The sequence below is a fragment of the Exophiala spinifera genome (genome assembly GCF_000836115.1).
Source record: "Exophiala spinifera strain CBS 89968 unplaced genomic scaffold supercont1.8, whole genome shotgun sequence".
NCBI lineage: Eukaryota > Fungi > Ascomycota > Eurotiomycetes > Chaetothyriales > Herpotrichiellaceae > Exophiala > Exophiala spinifera.
The window spans coordinates 1,614,772-1,634,288 of NW_015622520.1; the positions used below are offsets into that span (position 1 = coordinate 1,614,772).

The following is a 19,517-nucleotide window of genomic DNA, read 5'->3' on the forward strand; positions in this document are numbered from 1 at the left end:
GCGCGATATCCGAGCCAAGAACGTTATCAGCACGTGAATGATCGACTCCCGACGTTTTCCCGTAACTATCCATCTTTTGTCTGCCGAAAATCCAAAGACTCGACTTGGGGACAGGAAACATAATTAAGCAGTTGAACAGTCATCATGGGTCTCGCCGTCCTTCCACCAGACTCGGAAGATGATGCGCCGGTGCAAAAACACGCCCAAGACGTGGACATCATATCAGACAGCGACGAATCTATGAATGACGAGCCCAGTCGGCCCTCCAAACGCGCCCGTCTATCCTCCTCGACTTCACGGACTATTGTCCTCCCTGGAGAAGTGATTACCGACGAATCCTCATGGATGCGGTACGTGTGAAATCAATGTTTTATTAGGTTCACTGTACAGCTTCTAACAAGGGCGCAGAGGACATGGTACCTACATGAATGATTCTTCAACGATAATGACTGCTACCCTCGCAGGACCGCTGCTGAAGACGAACAAATTACTATCCGTCGCACCTTTAAGAGCACGCTATAACCCCGAGATTGGCGACCTTGTTGTAGGGCGCATTGTCGAAGTCCAGAAGAGCAGGTGGAAAGTAGACGTGGCTGCACCACTGCTGGCACAGTTACCGCTCTCCTCTATCAATCTGCCCGGCGGTGTGCTTCGAAGAAGAACCACCGCCGACGAACTTCAGATGCGCAACTATTTTCAAGAAGGGGACCTACTGGTCGCGGAGGTTCAACAGATTGGAAGTAGCGATGGCACGGCCAGCTTACATACACGAAGTCTGAAATATGGCAAACTACGCAATGGCACTTTCCTCTCTGTTTCCGGCACTGGCGGCGGCGGAGGCGTCGTGCGCAGCAGAAGACAGGTCTTTACTATTAATAGTGGCGCTCAAGGAGGCGGCGATGTGGATGTCATCCTCGGAGTCAACGGCTATGTCTGGTTAAGTAAGCATATTGAGCAAGCCGAGGATCAAGGCAAGATGAGTGGAGGTGTCAGTATATCGAATCTTGACGATATGGTCAGCAGCTCCATCTACTCAAGTCAGAATGACAGCATCGAGGAGGGTACCAGGAGAGAGATTGCCAGAATTGCCGAATGTATCAGGATTCTCGCAGAGAATGCCGTCAGAGTCGATGAAGACACCGTGGTCAGGGCTTATGAGGCAGCTGTCGACGCCGAGATGAGCGTCGAAGGTCAAGACGAACTCAGTGTTCTCGACAATATTCGCAGACGAATCGTTGATGCTGCCATCCATTGAACGAGAGAGATCAACCTTATGTTAGGCACCCTACGAATTCCATCTTCGGGTGACATCCCAAATCGACCCTCAAGCAGGCTGAGAACCCGGGCACAGGAGCTTTTTTTTTAACTCAAAGCTGTCTGCAGCGTTTGAAGTGCCGCACCCCCTTTCGACTAAATGAGGCCTTCTTTGGACGTGTGCCCAAATCACATACACACCGATTGCCGACCGGGTTTCACCTACGCATATTTTCAAGTATCAGCTCGTGAATGCCTCTTACCTTCGTCAGCGATATACCCCAGACATGCTCACAGGTTCTCCTATCGTCGCCTCTTTTGAGGTGTCAAGATTGGAGACAAGTCGGTAAGCCCGGTCATGGGAACGGCACTAGCAGTGGAGAAAACCTGGAGGTCGCCGATTCAGGACACATACTTCATCTACTGGCCTCCTGCGTCGAGGAAATTCCCAGTCTGATCCCCCGCATTACCCCATCATGAAACCCATCACAACATTGGGTGATGATTTGAACTGCCGGACTGTCGACTCCCGATGGCTGATTTCGATCACAGAAGATGGCGGCAATTGAGGGTCTCAGACTGGTATTCAGGTTCTAATCGTTTTTCATCCTTCTTGTGGCCATCCATCTGGGAGATCTATCTATTCACGGTAATACCCTACACCAATTCAGACAGCTTTTCCACTTGCCTGTCGAGGAGAAAGTGAATGAACACCGACAATTATTCTCTTTCCCCAGCTTATTTACTATGAGGCCTGGATACAACTTAGACTGCCTTCCGGGCATGCTGCCTTCCCGGCTGGTTCCAGATAACTGTGACATCCAAGAACCTGAGAAGTTGGCTCAGAAAACACTAGAAAATGGGACTCTTGATGCAAATGCTCTGCAGCCCACCGCACTCTGGAGAGACCATTTTGCGCTGACCGGACAGGCACGAACCTTCGACGGCCACGTGAAGATTGCGGAGGAGTGGAACAGTCAGGCCAAGCGGTTGTCCCTGTCCAGCTTCAGGACTAAACCCGCGTTCATTGTCACACCTGTGCCAGGTAGCTCGTGGATTCAAGTGCCATTCACGTTTACGACTCACGCGATCAACGGGCTAGTGGGCGAGTGCACCGGTTTCGCCTGTTTCATTCTGGATGAGGATGGGAGCTGGACAATCTGGATGCTGGTGACTTTGCTCGAGAATTTCGCAGGCCACGGGCACCCAGATGTCCCACTCCTAACTGAAAAGTCGCTCGGCGTGAATGGTGATTCCGTCACTAAAGGCGTCGTCGAGTCCAACAATCGTTCCCACGATAGTCAGCATACCTTCGATGTTGTCATCATCGGAGCAGGACAGTGTGGCCTGTCCGTGGCTGGTCGCGTCGGAGCGTTGGGTCTGAGATATGTGCTTCTGGAAAAGCGGGCCTCGATAGGACATAATTGGATCGGGCGGTATGAGTCGGTGAGACAGCACACTGTCCGTGAGTACAATAACCTGCCATTCGAGCGCACCTGGCATCCCACCGATCCGCTGCTGCTTCCCGGGAAAATCGTGGCCGAAGGGTTCGAAAACTATGTTACAAAGTACAACATCAATCTGTGGACGAATGCAGAGACCACAGGAGCCAAGTGGGTGGAGGAGGGCCGAGTATGGACACTGGATGTGACGGTCAAAGGAGCCGAGAAACGGACACTCGTCTGTCGCCATCTTGTTATCTCTGTTGGTGCCGGCATGAGCGTCGATAGGGACCCCAAGATTCCAGGAACCGAGCGGTACGAAGGCATTCTCTTACACTCGGGAGCTTACAAGCATAGTCGGGACTGGGTAGCAAAGAATGGCATCGTCATTGGATCTGGCACCATGGCACACGACATCGCCGAAGACATGTACAGAGCGGGCTTGCGATCTATCCATATGATTCAGCGTAACAGGACGTGCGTCTATCCAATAGAATGGGTGATCAAAGGCCAATCCAGTATGCGTTAAGAACCTGTGTTTGTGACTTTTTTTCGCTGCGAGGCTAATACGTCTTCAAGGTCACTACAATCTCGAAGTCCCCACTGCCGCAGCAGATGTCATGTCAGCCGGACTACCTAATAAGATTTCACGCGACATTGTCAAAATCCAATACGACATGGCGACCAAGGCCGAATCTGAACGTTTTGATGCACTAGAGCGGGCTGGGTTCCGTGTCGATCGCACAACACCCTTGATGGACAACATCATGATGCGATATGGTGGTTACTATATCGACATCGGGGCATCAGCACATATTGTCAGGGGCGAGATCAAGGTCAAATCCGGCGTTCCAATCGCCGCTTTCACGCCTGAAGGTCTAAGGTTTCAGGACGGGAGCGAGCTCAAGGCCGATGTCGTGGTCATTGCTGTCGGACAGGATCATGACTATCGTCATCAGGTTGGGGATATTGTTGGACGAGACTTTGCCTCGCAGCTGGGGGAGTTCTGGGGACTGGATGAAGAAGGAGAACTACGCAACGTGATGAAACCAGCAGGTAAGTTGGTCAACGTTGGACATCTGTGTAGCGCTGGCGCTGACGGTATACAGCTCCCGGATTGTGGATGTTTGGAGGCACCGCGCCTCAGGCACGCTGGTGGTCTCGATTTGTTGCTCTAGCCATCCAGTCCGACAAACTCGGCGAGCCGCTTCAATGTATCCAGCTGGCCGGGTAGGGCTTCTCCCACGGGCCAAGATGGGAAGGGTGACGCTGGTTGGGCTGTGGCTTCCTACGCGTAGGCACCTCTGTCGAGCGTCGTGGATTTGATGCCTGACGAGTGCGAGTTCGCGAAAGAACTGCGGTGGCACAATATTGTCCGTACTGTTGTATGTCACCATTGGGACAGACTCTTGCGTAATGAAAACCACACCAAAACCAGGTGACCCGACCCACGTGACTTAGTCTGCTCCAGGGCCCTTTTTCTCCTCATTTCACTCTTTTGCCAGACTTCACCGTCTGCTCATCGAGGAGTGAAGGTTCTAGAGGTTCCTGACGCGTCGTCAAGATACCTACCGTGAGAACACAGCATTCGAAGGTAAGTCGGTCAGCGAAAATCAAGTGACTGTTACCAGACACCAGATAAAGCACGAGCGGCAGTGACCGACGCTGCAACCTCACCTGGCGAGACTCGGATGCAGTGTCTCAACAGTGCGCACATAATGACGACGACATCTTCACTTGAATCCCCGTCCCTCCTCGCACTCCCAATGGCCGCCGCATGCCTCTTCGGACCAAGCCTCATGCGGACAGACTGCGCACCACTGGCAGTTGTCGGCAGTCATCAGTCGTCAGTTCTGAAAGTCAAAGGAGAAATTTACGTGTGTCTCATGTCGAAGACACGCCAGCTGAAGAGGAGCCAGAGACATTCTTCCCTCAAATGCCAGTCAGGAATTTTGATCGAGTAAAAGAGAGGCATATATCGAGTAATAGCGACACGGACCGCGACCCTGGTCGGGTCCAAAAGGGTTTAGGGCGATCCAAAGTCAGTCCCGATGTCGCCGAGAACAAAATCTGGACGGACGCTGGCGAGGTCCAAGCGCATTCGCTGCTGACTTTTCCCAACGATAACGCCAAAATTGCGCCCTGTTGACAGCTTGCGCCAACCAACACCCACCGCTTTCTGCTGCCCCCAACCCGCGCGGGTGCCACTCTCCTTTTAGCAGTTCGGCCTTTGCCTCTTCCCCTTATCTCTACTCGATCCTATCGAGTAACAGATATGGTTTGCGGTCTACGTACTGCGCCGTACACAATGCTACGGTCCAATTGACATACGCGTACCATGCCCGGCCGACTCTGTCTCTATCGGACTCGGCCGCCTCGATCTCTCCACTGCTTCCTTTGGGATCCGGAAGGGCCCTTTGAAATCATGGTCGCCCTGGGGAGTTGCTAATTCACCCGAAATGAGTCGACGCCTAGGTCGACGAACCCGGCCTTGAATGAAGATGGCAGGACTCCGTTTATTGTATATGAAAGAGTGTCCAGAACTTCCCTTTGTTCCTCTTTCCCCCCCGCAAGGGTTCACCCCCAATACTTCTCCAGGTTGTAATCTTTCGCTTATCGTTCAAAATCACAAGGGTGCACGAAAGGAGATTGCTTATCAACTGTAGATAAGCACAAAAGACTCCCTCGCTCACATGCTCAGAACACTCAGCACACTCAGGACCCCTTCCTAGTTACTCTTACTCCCCTTTCACTTATCTACTCTTTATATGAGACCAGGACGGACCAGACCGTAACCGGCAAGCCTATACCTCATCATGTCCAGATCACCGTCCGAAATGGCTGATGCGTACCCGACTCCTCCTCGCTCTCCTCCGAACGGCGAGTCTGATGCCTGGAATGGCTCACCCATCACTGTAATCGCGTCTTCTCGCGCAATACGCTCGGGACGCCTTTCCGCAGCCACAATTGTCATATCTAATGCCACAGGCAAGATCACAGCCACATTCGACAGTGTACTCCCGCAGTCCGATTTTCCACCCAACACACCTTATACAGACTACTCCCCGCATGTCCTTCTGCCGGGTCTGGTGGATGCACACGTGCATCTCAACGAGCCAGGCCGGACAGAATGGGAGGGTTTCTATACTGGTACCCAAGCCGCGGCATTTGGGGGCGTCACTACTGTCGTGGATATGCCGCTGAACGCAATCCCCCCTACGACAACAGTAGCTGGCCTGCAGGAGAAGATCAAGGCTGCACAAGGCAAATGCTGGGTTGATGTTGGCTTCTACGGTGGCATTATTCCGGGTAACCAAGGGGAACTGAAGGCCCTCGTGCGTGAAGGTGTACGCGGGTTCAAGGGCTTCCTGATCGACTCGGGTGTCGAGGAATTCCCCGCGGTGTCCTCCGGTGATATTGCCAAAGTCTTCGCCGAACTCGCGGACGAGCCCACCACCGTCATGTTTCACGCAGAAATGATTCCACCTATTGCCGACAGTGTGGGCGACGACGTACAGACATCTTTACCCCCCCTCGCGCCGCATGGACCCTTGAATGCTTACAGTACGTTCCTCGAATCTCGGCCGCCGAGTTTCGAGACTTATGCCGTCGAGGAGATCTTGTCTCTTGCTCATCTTGCACCTAATCTCCCTCTGCATATTGTGCACCTCAGCGCGATGCAAGCGATTCCATTACTTCGGAAAGCGAGAGCACAGGGTATCAACATCACTGCCGAGACCTGCCCCCATTACTTGTCCCTTGCAGCGGAGCAGGTTGCACTCGGTGACACGAGGCACAAATGCTGTCCGCCCATTCGCACGCAAAGCAATCAAGACCGATTGTGGGAGGAGCTGATCGAACACGAAAGCGAAGGCGTCATCAAGACGGTGGTAAGCGACCACAGTCCGTGTACGCCGGATTTGAAGATGCTTCCGGCTCACGTGCCGGGGCATGTGCCACCAGTGAAAGGAGTGGCCGGAACACTACCTGTCGATCAGGACGGCAGTGGAGATTTCTTCAGCGCGTGGGGTGGCATCAGTAGTGTCGGTTTGGGGCTTCCAATATTGTGGACTGAGATGTCGAGAAGAGGATTGATCGCAGATGATCTGCTGAGAGACAAGGCGCTTATGAACGTTGCGAAGTGGTGCTGCGTTAACACCTCTGCACAGGTCGGGCTGGAGAAAACCAAGGGCGAGCTTGCAGTCGGCTTTGATGCGGACATTTGCGTGTTCGATGACGAGGCCGAATGGGTTGTCGAGCCCAGCACGATGTTGTTCAGAAACAAGTGCAGTCCATATCAAGGTCGAGTTATGAAGGGTATGGTCAAGGAGACCTTGCTGAGGGGCCAGACGATCTTCGTTCGGGATGGAGCGAACGCCGGTTTTGTGGGCAAAGCCTGCACAGGACAGTTGCTGCTCGAACCTCGGGCGAAGGAGTTAAAAAAGGTGAAGAGTTGGTTCAAGAGATGGATTTACGATTACGACGCCTAAGCTGGTAATGCCTTGTTTCGATCATATATGAGACCAGCATGTACTGGAATGTCTGGTCTTCAGCTTATGAGATAACCTCCAGGATATTATTCATTATGAATTCCTTATTCTCGTTTCACGTCTCAGATTCTTGCTCCTTGTCCCATTTTTCCCTGACTCGTCGCCTCATTCCGCCGTTGATACCTCGACCCCAGATCTCCAGCTTATCCACGGACTCCATGTGGCCATCGGGTTCCGCCCCTTCCCCAGTATACTCGCCAATGAATTCTTTCTTCTCGCGCTTGCTCCGTTCTTTGTCTTTGCTTTGTCGCACTTTCCGCAGATAGCCAGCGTAGACCGTGACTTCTGCGACGCCAACTAGAACTGCCGCACCCAGAGATACCAGGACTCGCAGGCCATCGTTTGTCCACCAGCGAGTCAGGTAGAACATGGTGCCCGCACACATGACTATGCTAAGGAGGATGTTGAAAACAAGTGACGGCGATATGTCGTCTTCGTCGTCCGTATCCAGGTAGATGTCTCCAGGCTTTCTCGAAACGAGTTGCGCATATTCTCGTCGCTCCTCTTCCTTGCGCAGGCGCGCCATCAGGGCGACGTATTCTGGGGAGTGTTCGGGCTTGGGAGGAGGTGGGGGCGTGTAAACCTTTGTCCCACGCAGGAGCGAGTTCAGACTGGACTGGGTGGCCTTCGAAATGGCGAGGAGGATGGTGTGCTCGATCGGCGCTCCGGGTGTTGCAGGCACCGGGTCGAGACCGAGAGATGAAAGAGTTGATGCAGGGAGGGTGGAAAGCACTGCCAGAATGCGTGGCGTGGTGGTCAGGACGACCATGTTGGCGTCTTGAGCCTCAACTGGGCCTTGGTCGCAAGGAGTTACTGTCGTATGCTCCACGAGTTTAGTGAATAGACATGCTGTAAGTTTTAGTAACAGCCTTGTATCGCGGTAAGGCTGTAGGACATTTAATCGTCGCCGCACGAGTAGGAACAATATCCGTATGCACCGCAAGCTATTAAATTTCTCCACCAACAGTTCGCGCTAGCCACCACCGCGGGTCCTTGACCAGTGCTCGTATTATACAAGACGCATGCGCCTTCACTTGCACTGCTGAAGGGCCTGGTTCGCGCTGTTTTCTGGTTGTTGCGGCTGTTGCGGCTGTTGCCACTGTCGCGCATCCCTTGCGATCGAGTCTAGACCGCACCTTCCCCGCAAAGGGACATCAAACATGGTATAATTGGCAGCATCCCACACCGCAGCCATGGGAAACGAGCAAAGTCAGGAATCCAGCGCGCAACCAAAGCAGGAGGACCCGGAGCGTAAGTGTCCCGCAAAGAATAGTGGCGGATCTTCGAATCGAGACTGATGCACGTGCAGAGACAGACCTCTCCGACATCCCCGACGACCGAGACCTGGACCCTGCTCCCAATGACGAGGACACGATCATGACTGTAGGCTCCCCTGACACGAAGCCCCCGCGACGAAAAACCCAGAAGCAGAAACGGAAAAAGAAAAAGAAAAAGAAAGGACGCAGGTCTTCTGGGGACGGGGAAGAGCGCAGACTGAGCCAACACGTTCCGAATGAAGAGGAGATACAGCTACTCAGAGAACGAGAGCCCGAGGCCTTCGACGTCTATGATTCTTCTCAGGTCGGTGACGACGATGACGACAGCAGAGCACTGGATGGTGACAGCGATTCCCGGGACGTGACTTCAGCAGATGTGGAGGCTGAGGACGACACCGACAGTAACGACCGCGAGGTGGCCGGCGAGCCTCCGACGGACGTTAAGTTTTCGCCTGTGGTGGATGCCTTTCACTCTCCATCTGTCGCGAGCACAAAGTTCTCACCTGCTCAGGATGACATCGATCTCGTCCCAGCGACACAGCCGGCACCCGAGCCGTTGAAAATGTATGGACGATGGCGATGCCCTTATGCAGAAACCCACAACTGCGAGATCACTTTCAGTCAAAAGAAAGGTGCCAAACGTCATGGCGCACTTCATGAGGCCGCTTTTACTTGCACCATCTGTGGCAAAAACTTGGCTAGGAAGGACACGCTCCAGAGACACATGGCGACTCATGAAGGGAGCGAGAATATATCTGCGGACGCCCGCCAGAGAGTACAGGAGGACCCTGCTGCACAGACGGCAGCCGATTTGAAGGCTTCATTCTTCGAAGACCAGATCGAAGAGCCACAAGACGAAAAATCACCCGAATATCGAACCCCTCGAGAGAGTTCCCAAGACCTACTCGAATCGGACGACGGCAAGGATGTTGATGAGGATAATGCGCAAGTCTCGGATGAGCACGAGGAAGAGTCTGATCATAACATGATCCGGGTAGTTGAGGAATTGTTTCAGGCTCAGCTTGATGCGCAATCAACCGCCTCTCAGGGGGACGAGGAGGTTGAAGCCGGTAAAGGTGAAGGTGCAGCTGTACCAGAGGCAGATTCCAAGTCTCAATCGCCTGTCACGACGACGAGTGTTTCGGACGGAGCTGAAAAGGTCTCTTCAAATGAGACACCTGTCCCCAAACCAGGTTCGAAGCGAAAGCGGGATGCTGGACCAGCCTTGGACTCTTCCGCTCAGTCTAGAGAAAAGAAATTGAAACGGAGGAAACACGTTGGTGATAGCCCACCAACGTCTGCTCAACGCGCACAGGAAGGGATGCCACGATCGTGGGCTGCTGTAAATTCTGCCTCCGAATCAGCGCAGCAAGTGACAGAGAGAATTGTCCCCTCCCTTCGAACGCGACAGAGTACCATCGATAGTTGGGCTCAGAGATCGAACCCAGGATCTGGATCAAGACCTTCCATCTCAGCCTCGTGGTCCCCACCGCCCTCTACTGCCATACGTGTTGAGGTCGCTGTTGCTTCCGACAGCTCTAAGTCGCGTTCCAAGAGCAAGACTGGCAAGACTAAACTGCCTAATGGGAGTTTTCAGACGAACGGGCTCGAAGCTTTCGGACTTCAGAGGGTACGCGATGCTGCGTATACGACGCCAAAGGGCAAGAATCGCGCAGAGCCTGGTCTCAACTATGTCTCTCCTAATAAAGTCTCGAGCCAGCAAGCCGATAGTGACGAATCTGATTCCGGGCCTGCCAATTTTGCCACCTCTGTCGCCAGAAGAACGCTGTCAGGAAACCGACCAAGAAAACGTGCGAGTTCACGGAACGAAGACTCGAGCTCGGAGATGGAAGAACCGCAAGTCGGCGGTTCCGGCACTAACAGATCAAAGAAGACAGGATCCAGGGAACCTAAGCCGCAAGCCAACAACGTGGTCGAGTGTCGGAAATGCCACAAAGGTTTCAGGTCAGAAGAATCATTGAGGCTGCACCTGAAAGATCCTAAGATCCACGCACATTTGTATAGCTGTGGAGAGTGTATGGAGCAATTCTGGAGCATGAATCTTTTGTCCAAGCACGAAAAGGAGACTGGTCACGACAGGGGGAATGGCGTTCAGGGATTGACTGGGCATTTCAGCGAAGCTGAAGTGCAGAAACTGCAAGACTGGCGGGATACTTTCTGCGCAGACCACAAGATCACTGTCGAGCAATTCAACGACATGATGACAGACACACTGAAGCGCCGAAAGGGTGAAAGCTGGGACTGGCACTTTATCTCCAAGAGGGCGTTCTTGAATGAATACTATGAGGTGCTTCCTCATCGTAACAGACGGTCAATGACTCGGTATCGTGAACGCAATTTCCAGAATCTGGAGGGATCGAAGAATTGGACGGCAGATGATGACAAAGACTTGATTCGCCTCTACAAAGAACTCGGTCCAAAGTGGAGCGAGATCGCTCAACGATTGACGAGAACCACTGATGCTGTGGCTCAGCGATGGCGGCACAAATTACAGCATAAGCATAATGAATTAGGAAAGTGGACTGCAAAAGAAGAAGACAAATTCACCAAAGCACTTGAAGAGGTGAGAAGAACGAGTGGCTTGGCATCACAAGCTGAGGACTGGCACATTCCCTGGAACAAAGTCAGTGAGAAAGTCGGGACGAGAAGTGCGCTACAGTGTTCGAATCACTACCGAGTACTTCATAGCACAAAGAGGCAGGGACGCTGGATCAAAGTTGACGGACTTGAGAAGACGCCTGGATCTAGCAGAATACTAACACCGTCAAAAATGGAACGTCGATTGAAAGGGCAAACGGCCGATTCAGCCCGTCGTTCTCAATTATCGCAAGAGTATGTCAACGAAGAAGACGATGAGGACGATGAGCATGAGCCGAATGATCGAACTCCCTCGCCACCTATTGACGAAGATGTAGACGAAGATGTGTCGGATGGAGCAGACGATGACGTTCACTCTTCGGAAGGGTCATCATCCCATCGAAATCGCAATCCGTTACAAGAACAGACGCCCAACGAGACACTTCGACCAACGCAATTATTTGGACAGACGCAGGCCAATACATCTGTCGTTCGACCAGTCTTTCCGGACAGCAGAAGGCACCTGCTAAGTCAGGATGCACCATCGCCCAAGATTCCTATTCAGCGACAGCAACTATCGGTGCGATCGCCACTGTCTGAGATTGTGGCCAAAGAGGACGATGATGAATCTGACGAAGAAGCCGAAGACGAGGAATCCGAACCGGACTCCGATCTTCTTAGGAATGAAGATGGAGAGGACGACTCAGAGGAGCAAGGCGATGCGTCCCTTACTAATGGACGAGACGACGGTGAAGCAGAAGACCGGGAAATCGAAACCTCAGATGAGGATCAGGATCACAGGGACGAAGAACTTGACGGGAACGATTTCATGAATAGTATCGAGCAATCTGCTCAACGGGTACGAAGCAATCAGAAACTCAAGCTTCAACCCGCGACGAGAGACGGAGGTCCAAATGGAGTGTCTTTGAAGAGGCGCAACCGATGGAGTATGAGTTCAAGCGAGAGCGACGGATGAAAAGTATGAAGTGGTGTTGTATTGATCTGAGCATACTATGCATACCTACTCTCTGGAAGTCTATGAAAAAGTTGTTGACTTTGAAGTACGGCTTGCATCATCATCATCATCATCATCATTTGCCTCTTCCCGTTGCAAACGAGGTACGTGGCTATTACTATATTAATAAAATAGTACTGGTCCGAACGAAACGTGGTTGAGTTTCATTCGCTTCTTTCCTAGATTACCTACGCCGCCGGTAGTTTTGCAAGGCCCCTAAATTCTACAGGTAGGGAATAACTATCATCTACCTGAAGTGGCTAGGTGAGAATAAGTTGGATCATGCGCTGTGTGCTGGATGGTATCCGGATATCTGTCTAGGCATTTAGGAATCTGCCTACAACTACACCGCACCGCACTTCCTGTGCAGTGATAAGGGTAGCTAGTCCTGAAGCCTAGAATCCAGCCCATTTTAAGAGCAGGTGAGTTGATGCTGAGGAAGGATTTGTTGGAGACTCTGACGATTTTAGAGTCTTAGGTGCGTTGATCTTGCTTGAAGAAGGGTCCCTTTGGGGTGTGCACAATTGGCACACGATGTGTTGAATGTTATGTGGTAGGTATACATTCGTTGTACGTGGTATTAGTACAATGCGCTTGCAATATTCGAGGCACCTCGGATAACCCTGTTCCCACCAGTCTCCGTGCCTATTGACCTTGGAGACGTCGTTGCAGAGGCGTAAGAAGGTCAGGTCTCGATCGACTCTCAAGCGTGTAGTATGTCTTAATGGCCAGCCCATGGCCCATCATCGCTGGCAGAGGGTAGTCTTCACAGTACTGGTCACAGGTCTGTTCAATTTTCAGACATGCAGCCAAAAGTGTCGACAGCCCAGATCAACCCCAGACTCGGTACAACATACTCTCTGGAGACTTGTGGCCTTCTTCTGCAACGTGTTCCTCGATCTTCCAGCGTAGATTGTAAGGTATCCTCTGCCAGTCGCAGTCGAGCAAGGCCCTGGCGTGCTCTTCCAGAACCGGAACCATGAATTTTCTCATGCTCTCCGTGACAGGGTTGGCGTCCATCTCCACGGCTTCTCGAATGTACTCGAGGAAGTTTGGGGACCCAGATCGCAAGCAATAGTCGGCAATGTCTTCTGCCGAAAGCCTTTTGAAGCCTCCTTCACGCAGGATGAGGATAGTGTCCGTGAGGATCTCGTAGTTGCGCAACTGCATGCCTCGCGCGCTGACGGCCAGGAAAGCCGCCGCCGTCCAGTAGGTCGAAAACGAGTACGCCTTGATGTACTTTGTCAGAACGCAGGGGAAGAATAACCGCCTCCCTCTCGGTGTCACACAGCTTCTCATCACATCACTCCGGTACAGGTTGTGCAGAAGGGACAGCGACCTCCCGGACGGAGTGAGGGCGTCGTGGGCTTCGCTCCAAAACTCGGCCTTGTAGGTGTCGTAGCTCTTCAGGATACTCCGCAGATCTCTCAGTTGCATTCCCAGCGGGCGACGCCACCAGTGGTGATGGGTCCTCATACACAGTTGGAACTCGCGCCGTGTGATGTCGGGGACACCACTAAGACCAGCACTCATGGAAACTATAGCAATGTCCCGCCGGCGCTTGAGATTCAGACGTTTCCACACCTTTTGTCTTTCCGCTTGGTTGGACCGCGCCTTCAATTCACAGGCGACCCAGAAGCGTCGATAGGCATTCAACCATCGGAAGAAGTACCCGAAGGTCGCCAACAAACCACCCGGTGGTCTCTGGACGTACTCGAAATTGGGGGGCCGCAGACTGTCGAGGGTCGGCGTGTGTTGAGTTCCGAGGTTGTGCGGGCGAAGGTTGATGTTGAGAAAGGCCCGCTTGTCTCTGAAAAGGAAGGGGTTCAACGCTTCAATCGATTTCTGTCCGGGAGATCTCTTCGCCGGGCGCATCGTGGAGGCGTGGTGGAGGAATATGCTCGAGACATTGCGCCGAGGGAGAGGGAGACTCTGGCGAGAGCGAGGGAGGATTACGGACATGAGGACATGGGCACATCGGAGGATAGCTCTCGAGGCTCGACCGGGAGATCTGCAAAGCGGAGATTGTCCATAGGGCAAAGGACAGGAGGCATAGCAGGTACGGCTGCCGTACAATATGCGTGCTGGTTGGCAGTGAGAACCTGGAAGAAAATAAAATTATTTGATACAATGCGGAGCGACGACGAGGCTGATGCGGAGACGGAGTAAATAGCAACATGTGGACGACTCCTTCTTCATCCCTCTGCACACCCTGGCCTTTTTTTCCCTACAACATTCTCGACGCTCTTTCATACCTCTCTTTCTCATTCCTTGCTCTTGTCATATACTGTCAGTGTGCCCTGGATTGCCTGTTTGCCATACGTGACTCGACCGGCATCCTGGGATGATGTTGTCCGCATTCTAAGCAGGCTCTTTCTCGCATCCCCCTTGACGAGCGAGCCTTGTCACCATGCAACTCCCAAGTCTTCTACGACAAAGCGCTGCCGGAGGGTTGCTATGTGCGGCTTTACTCACGCCACTTATAGGGGCCTCTCCCTCTATCAACGTCGCTCTTGAGACCTCCTTTTCTGCTGCACCTTATCTGGTCGAGCTGCTGTAGTGTCCCAATCACCCCTGGGCTGCGGCAGGTTGCTTACACACTCGCAGGGAGACAGCCGCTCTCGAGAATTCATCATCATACTTTCCTCTCCTCGATCGCATAGCGGACGGCGCATTTGTCGATTTGCAGACGGAGCAACAGCTGTACAATAAGTTCATAGAAGTGTTACAACAAGATGGTCACCTTTCCAATCCCGAGTCTCTCTCCTCGTTCAAATTCGCCCTGGCCCTCCATGCCGCGGCTCCACGGGTTGAGGCCCATTTTCAATATTACAATCATTCGGTCCAACCGCATTTGATGGCTGCGCAGGACGCCGCCTGTCCGGTCTGGGTGTATCTAGATGGCCAGCAGTACTGCTCGCCCGCGCTAGATCGAGCCCAACAAGCCGTGTCTATGCCAGAAGCAGAAGAATTACTACCCTTCGATCGGGTTCTAGGATCCAATATTGAAGCACCGCCTTCTATTCTTTATGCCGACGTCACCCACCCGTTGTTCGGCCAGTTCCACACCATAATCAGCCAAACGGCCCGCGAAGGGCGGTCGACGTATAGACTGAGGTATCGACCCTCGGCTGTTGCGGCTAGTCAACCTCTGTACGTTAGCGGCTATGGTGTGGAGTTGGTCCTCAAGCGGACGGATTACATCGTCATTGATGATCGAGATGCCCAGAAGTCTGAAGCGTCCAAACCTGAGCAGGTATCCTTACAGCAAGCTGAGGATGACGATCTTACTGATCTGAAGCCATTGACCAGCTCCGAAGTTGTCAGCCTAGGCGTAAATGCTGCTAGCCTTATTGCTTCAAGTCCCGACCCGTTGGAAAGACTGCTCCAGATCACTTCCGATTTCCCTCGATACTCTTCTGTCCTTGCTTCTACCAACGCCAGCAAAGAGTTCCTCGCAGAGCATAGAGCTAATCGTGAGCAATTTCTGCCGTCCGGATACAACGTCTTCTGGATCAATGGTGTGCAAATCGAGCCACGGCTTATCAATGCATACTCCCTGCTTGAGCATCTTCGACGGGAGAGGCGCATCATTGGCAATTTGCAGAAGATCGGACTGACGCCTTCTGAGGCCGTCAGCCTCATGTCGAGCGAGGTCATTGCTGAAACTCAGGCCAATGAGTCTCCTCAGCGTTTCGACTGGCGAGATGACCTTGAGGAGAACAAGGTGTTAATGTGGCTGAATGACCTTGAGCAAGACAAACGATACGCTGCTTGGCCTTCAAGTCTACGAGCTTTGTTTGGACGAGTTTATCCTGGACAACTCCCTCAGGTAGCTCGTGACATTCACAATTTGGTCGTCCCCATTGATGTGACTGATCTAAAAGACATCGAACTTGTTACTACAGCACTCCAGAACCTAGTCAAAAGATCAGTCCCAATCAGGATTGCCTTGGTTCCGACCGGTGTTGGTGCCATCGCTGATACCTATTCCAAATTGTCATACCACATCCTGGACACGTACGGTCTCGGCACGTTGATGTCGTTCTTCACTGAAATCACTACGAGCAAAAAGCTACCAGAAAATCCGCAAAAGGTCTTTACGGCCACAACGAAGGACCGCCCCGTCCGCGAAGGCAAACAGGCAACACCGTATGAGGAGATCCTGAAAGCCGAAACCCTAAACGACCAACTCAAAGCACGAGATAACTATGTGAAGCGCTTGGCTCTTGCAAGTTCGAGTCGACCTTTTATTGTGAATGGCGTTGTTCTACCCCGGAGTGAAAATTGGTTCGAAGTACTGAGCTCGCGAGTCTTTTCCGATCTGCAATTGTTGCAGCAAGCCATCTACGAGGGTGCTATAGAAGAGGATGGGTGGGTCCCTGGAATACTTCTATTTGCAGCTGCCACACGCCGCAATGAACTGGTGTTTCCAAGCGATCCCAAGGACGTCGAGATTGTGGACGTGAGTCGCCTGACGAACGACTTCGCAGACCAGTTTGCCTCCTTACCACGGGTCCCCGGCAATGCTGCAGCGCTTCTGAGCGACCGTGCTCATGTGTTGGTGGTCACTGATCTAAATACCGCTGGCGGCCGGGGCTTTCTCCAGCAGTCACTTGACTTTTGGGAAACTCATCCCGAAGCTGATCTCCTGCTATTGCATAACCCATCATCAAAGACAGAGCCCACTTCTGTGGCTTCTGGATTGCACGCTCTGACACGACAGAGTCGAGACCTCACAATTGAGCAAGTACGAACCCTTTTGGAACAAGACACTACTTCATCGGAGGGAGAGGAAGAAGCTGGGAGATTCTGGGCTTCCTACCAAAACCTCCTGAACGAAGTAGGTCTGGCGGCGGGCCAGAATGGGTTGTGGCTGAATGGACGTGTCATTGCCCCGGTAGATGAATCCTTTGAGGCCACCGATTTCGAGTCACTGCTCGAATACGAGCGTCGAGAAAGGATCGCTCCTGTGACTACTGCTATCACCGGCCTAGGACTTGAAGAACGATTCGGTGACGCTCTGGACGTCGCGAAAGTCACGTCCCTTGTGGCAAGGTCGCTCAAGTCTGATCTGCCTGAAGGCCTCAGAGAGTCCGCACCACTTATTCGGATGGATCGCTTCAAGGTCTGGAATGACACATACACGTCCTTCAAGACTTCCAATGGCGATAATCCCACAATACAAGTTGTTGCTGTGGTTGATCCTGCGTCGGAGATTGTACAGCAATGGGTGCCGCTATTGAGGACTCTGTCTCAGCTCAGGGGAGTCAACGTGAAAATCTTCCTGAACCCGAAGGACAGGTTGACTGAGCTTCCCGTGAAACGTTTCTATCGCCAGGTGATTGGCTCGGAGCCCACCTTTGATTCTGACGGATTTCTGCAAAAGCCCACGGCGTCCTTCCAGCGGATTCCCCGAGATACACTTTTCAACCTTGGGATGACGGTGCCGCCGTCGTGGCTTGTCGCGCCGAAAGAGTGTACAAATGATCTCGACAACATCAAACTTAGCAGCGTGGCCGATGGCGAGAACATCGACGCATTGTATGAGCTGGAGCATATATTGATCGAGGGGCATGCTCGGGATGTAACGACTGGTCCACCTCCGCGGGGTGTACAGCTTTTGCTTGGTACAGAACAAGAGCCACACTTTACGGACACCATCATCATGGCAAATCTAGGCTATTTCCAATTCAAAGCGAATCCGGGCTTCTGGCATATCACATTGAAGCCTGGTAGATCTTCAAAGATTTTCAATATTGACAGCGTAGGTCCGAAAGGATATGCTGCTCAACCTGACGACGAGACAACCTCAGTTGCACTGCTGTCATTTCAAGGGGTAACATTGTTCCCGCGGCTGTCGCGCAAACCTGGCATGGAGGACGAAGATGTGTTGGAGGCATCGGGTGGGGCAATGGACTACTTTAACAAAGGGGCGTCATTTGCTTCCTCAGCACTGTCTTCACTTGGCCTGAAGACAGGCTCGTCAAACAACGCTGATATCAACATTTTCTCAGTCGCATCTGGCCATCTCTATGAACGTATGCTGAATATCATGATGGTTTCTGTGATGAAACACACGAAGCACAGCGTCAAGTTCTGGTTCATCGAACAGTTCTTGTCTCCATCATTCAAGTCGACGTTACCGGACCTGGCACGACATTATGGTTTCGATTACGAGATGGTCACGTACAAATGGCCACACTGGCTACGGGGGCAAAAGGAGAAACAGCGCGAGATCTGGGGTTACAAGATCTTGTTCTTGGATGTCCTATTCCCTCTGGACCTCGACAAAGTAATCTTCGTGGACGCTGACCAGATTGTCCGCACCGACATGATGGAACTAAACAGAGTCGACCTCAAAGGTGCACCTTACGGGTTTACGCCGATGTGTGACTCTCGCACCGAGATGGAAGGGTTCCGTTTCTGGAAACAAGGATACTGGGAGACGTATCTCCGCGGCAAGCCGTATCATATCTCGGCTCTCTATGTCGTGGATCTGAAGCGTTTCCGTCAGCTTGCCGCCGGTGATCGGCTACGACAACAGTATCAAGCGCTATCATCGGACCCAAACAGTCTAAGCAATTTGGACCAGGATCTACCCAATCATATGCAGCACGTCCTGCCTATTCACAGCCTCAGCCAGGAGTGGCTCTGGTGTGAGACATGGTGTAGTGACGAGAGTCTCGGCGTGGCGAAGACAATTGACCTCTGTAACAACCCTTTGACAAAGGAGCCCAAGCTCGACAGGGCGAGAAGACAGGTCCCCGAATGGACTGAATACGATGAGGAGATTTCCGGAGTGCTGAAGGAGGCCGCGGGGAAGAGGAGGATTCAGTCGCCCGAAGCTGACGCGGCCGCTGAAGAAATTGTGGTCGATGAGAGAAAGAGGGATGAATTATGATTGTCAGGAAACACCTATACTAGGTACAAAGACAGGTGCTACCTGAGTTAGGTACCTCTAAATGCAGGAGGGACTCGAAGTCTACCTTAAGATATAGACTGTACAACAGCTATAGAAAGAGCTGTGCTAGTTTCATTTCGACTTTTCATGACTGTATGGACATCCTATGAGACGGTGTTCCCCAGCATGGTTGGTAGACAATGGTTGGTAGAAACGCTGGATATATACCTACGAGGCGAAGCGGTCACTTATACTACTACTCGATTTTTATCCACCGTTTGGAGCTTCAGTGCGAGGCATGTCTGATGTCGGCAACCGAGCACCGCGGACGTTGACCTGCAAAAGAAGGACCGAGGAGTCTCAGCTCTCCTCGGGCGCCGTCTCCTGCGACCTATCCTGCATTGCACAAAGTCTTCAGTGATCGTCCCGATCTTGACGTGTTTGTTTTCCGTTGCTCTGAGGGTCGATCGTTGTGAA

At 52.4% G+C, this 19,517-nt stretch overlaps 7 protein-coding genes across 7 annotated transcripts; 5 read left to right on the forward strand and 2 right to left on the reverse strand.

Annotated features, from left to right (window-relative positions):
- Positions 1-144: 144 nt before the first annotated feature.
- On the forward strand, positions 145-1,255 carry PV08_10608 (uncharacterized protein; the record flags this gene model as incomplete). The annotated part of the gene is made up of 2 exons (XM_016384922.1): positions 145-350; positions 409-1,255. The coding sequence occupies 2 exons, from the start codon at positions 145-147 to the stop codon at positions 1,253-1,255; spliced, it is 1,053 nt and encodes a 350-aa protein (XP_016231524.1).
- Positions 1,256-2,037: 782 nt separating this feature from the next.
- Positions 2,038-3,930, forward strand: PV08_10609 (uncharacterized protein; the record flags this gene model as incomplete). Its single annotated transcript, XM_016384923.1, has 3 exons — positions 2,038-3,214; positions 3,276-3,752; positions 3,806-3,930. The coding sequence occupies 3 exons, from the start codon at positions 2,038-2,040 to the stop codon at positions 3,928-3,930; spliced, it is 1,779 nt and encodes a 592-aa protein (XP_016231525.1).
- A 1,582-nt stretch (positions 3,931-5,512) lies between these two features.
- On the forward strand, positions 5,513-7,186 carry PV08_10610 (allantoinase; the record flags this gene model as incomplete). The annotated part of the gene is made up of 1 exon (XM_016384924.1): positions 5,513-7,186. The coding sequence occupies one exon, from the start codon at positions 5,513-5,515 to the stop codon at positions 7,184-7,186; it is 1,674 nt and encodes a 557-aa protein (XP_016231526.1).
- A 115-nt stretch (positions 7,187-7,301) lies between these two features.
- PV08_10611 (uncharacterized protein) lies at positions 7,302-8,015 on the reverse strand (the record flags this gene model as incomplete). Its single annotated transcript, XM_016384925.1, has 1 exon — positions 7,302-8,015. One exon carries the CDS (start codon positions 8,013-8,015, stop codon positions 7,302-7,304), a length of 714 nt encoding a protein of 237 aa, XP_016231527.1.
- Positions 8,016-8,439: 424 nt separating this feature from the next.
- On the forward strand, positions 8,440-12,097 carry PV08_10612 (uncharacterized protein; the record flags this gene model as incomplete). Its single annotated transcript, XM_016384926.1, has 2 exons — positions 8,440-8,497; positions 8,556-12,097. The coding sequence occupies 2 exons, from the start codon at positions 8,440-8,442 to the stop codon at positions 12,095-12,097; spliced, it is 3,600 nt and encodes a 1,199-aa protein (XP_016231528.1).
- An 870-nt stretch (positions 12,098-12,967) lies between these two features.
- Positions 12,968-14,011, reverse strand: PV08_10613 (uncharacterized protein; the record flags this gene model as incomplete). Its single annotated transcript, XM_016384927.1, has 1 exon — positions 12,968-14,011. One exon carries the CDS (start codon positions 14,009-14,011, stop codon positions 12,968-12,970), a length of 1,044 nt encoding a protein of 347 aa, XP_016231529.1.
- A 535-nt stretch (positions 14,012-14,546) lies between these two features.
- On the forward strand, positions 14,547-19,040 carry PV08_10614 (uncharacterized protein; the record flags this gene model as incomplete). Its single annotated transcript, XM_016384928.1, has 2 exons — positions 14,547-14,692; positions 14,744-19,040. 2 exons carry the CDS (start codon positions 14,547-14,549, stop codon positions 19,038-19,040), a joined length of 4,443 nt encoding a protein of 1,480 aa, XP_016231530.1.
- Positions 19,041-19,517: the final 477 nt, after the last annotated feature.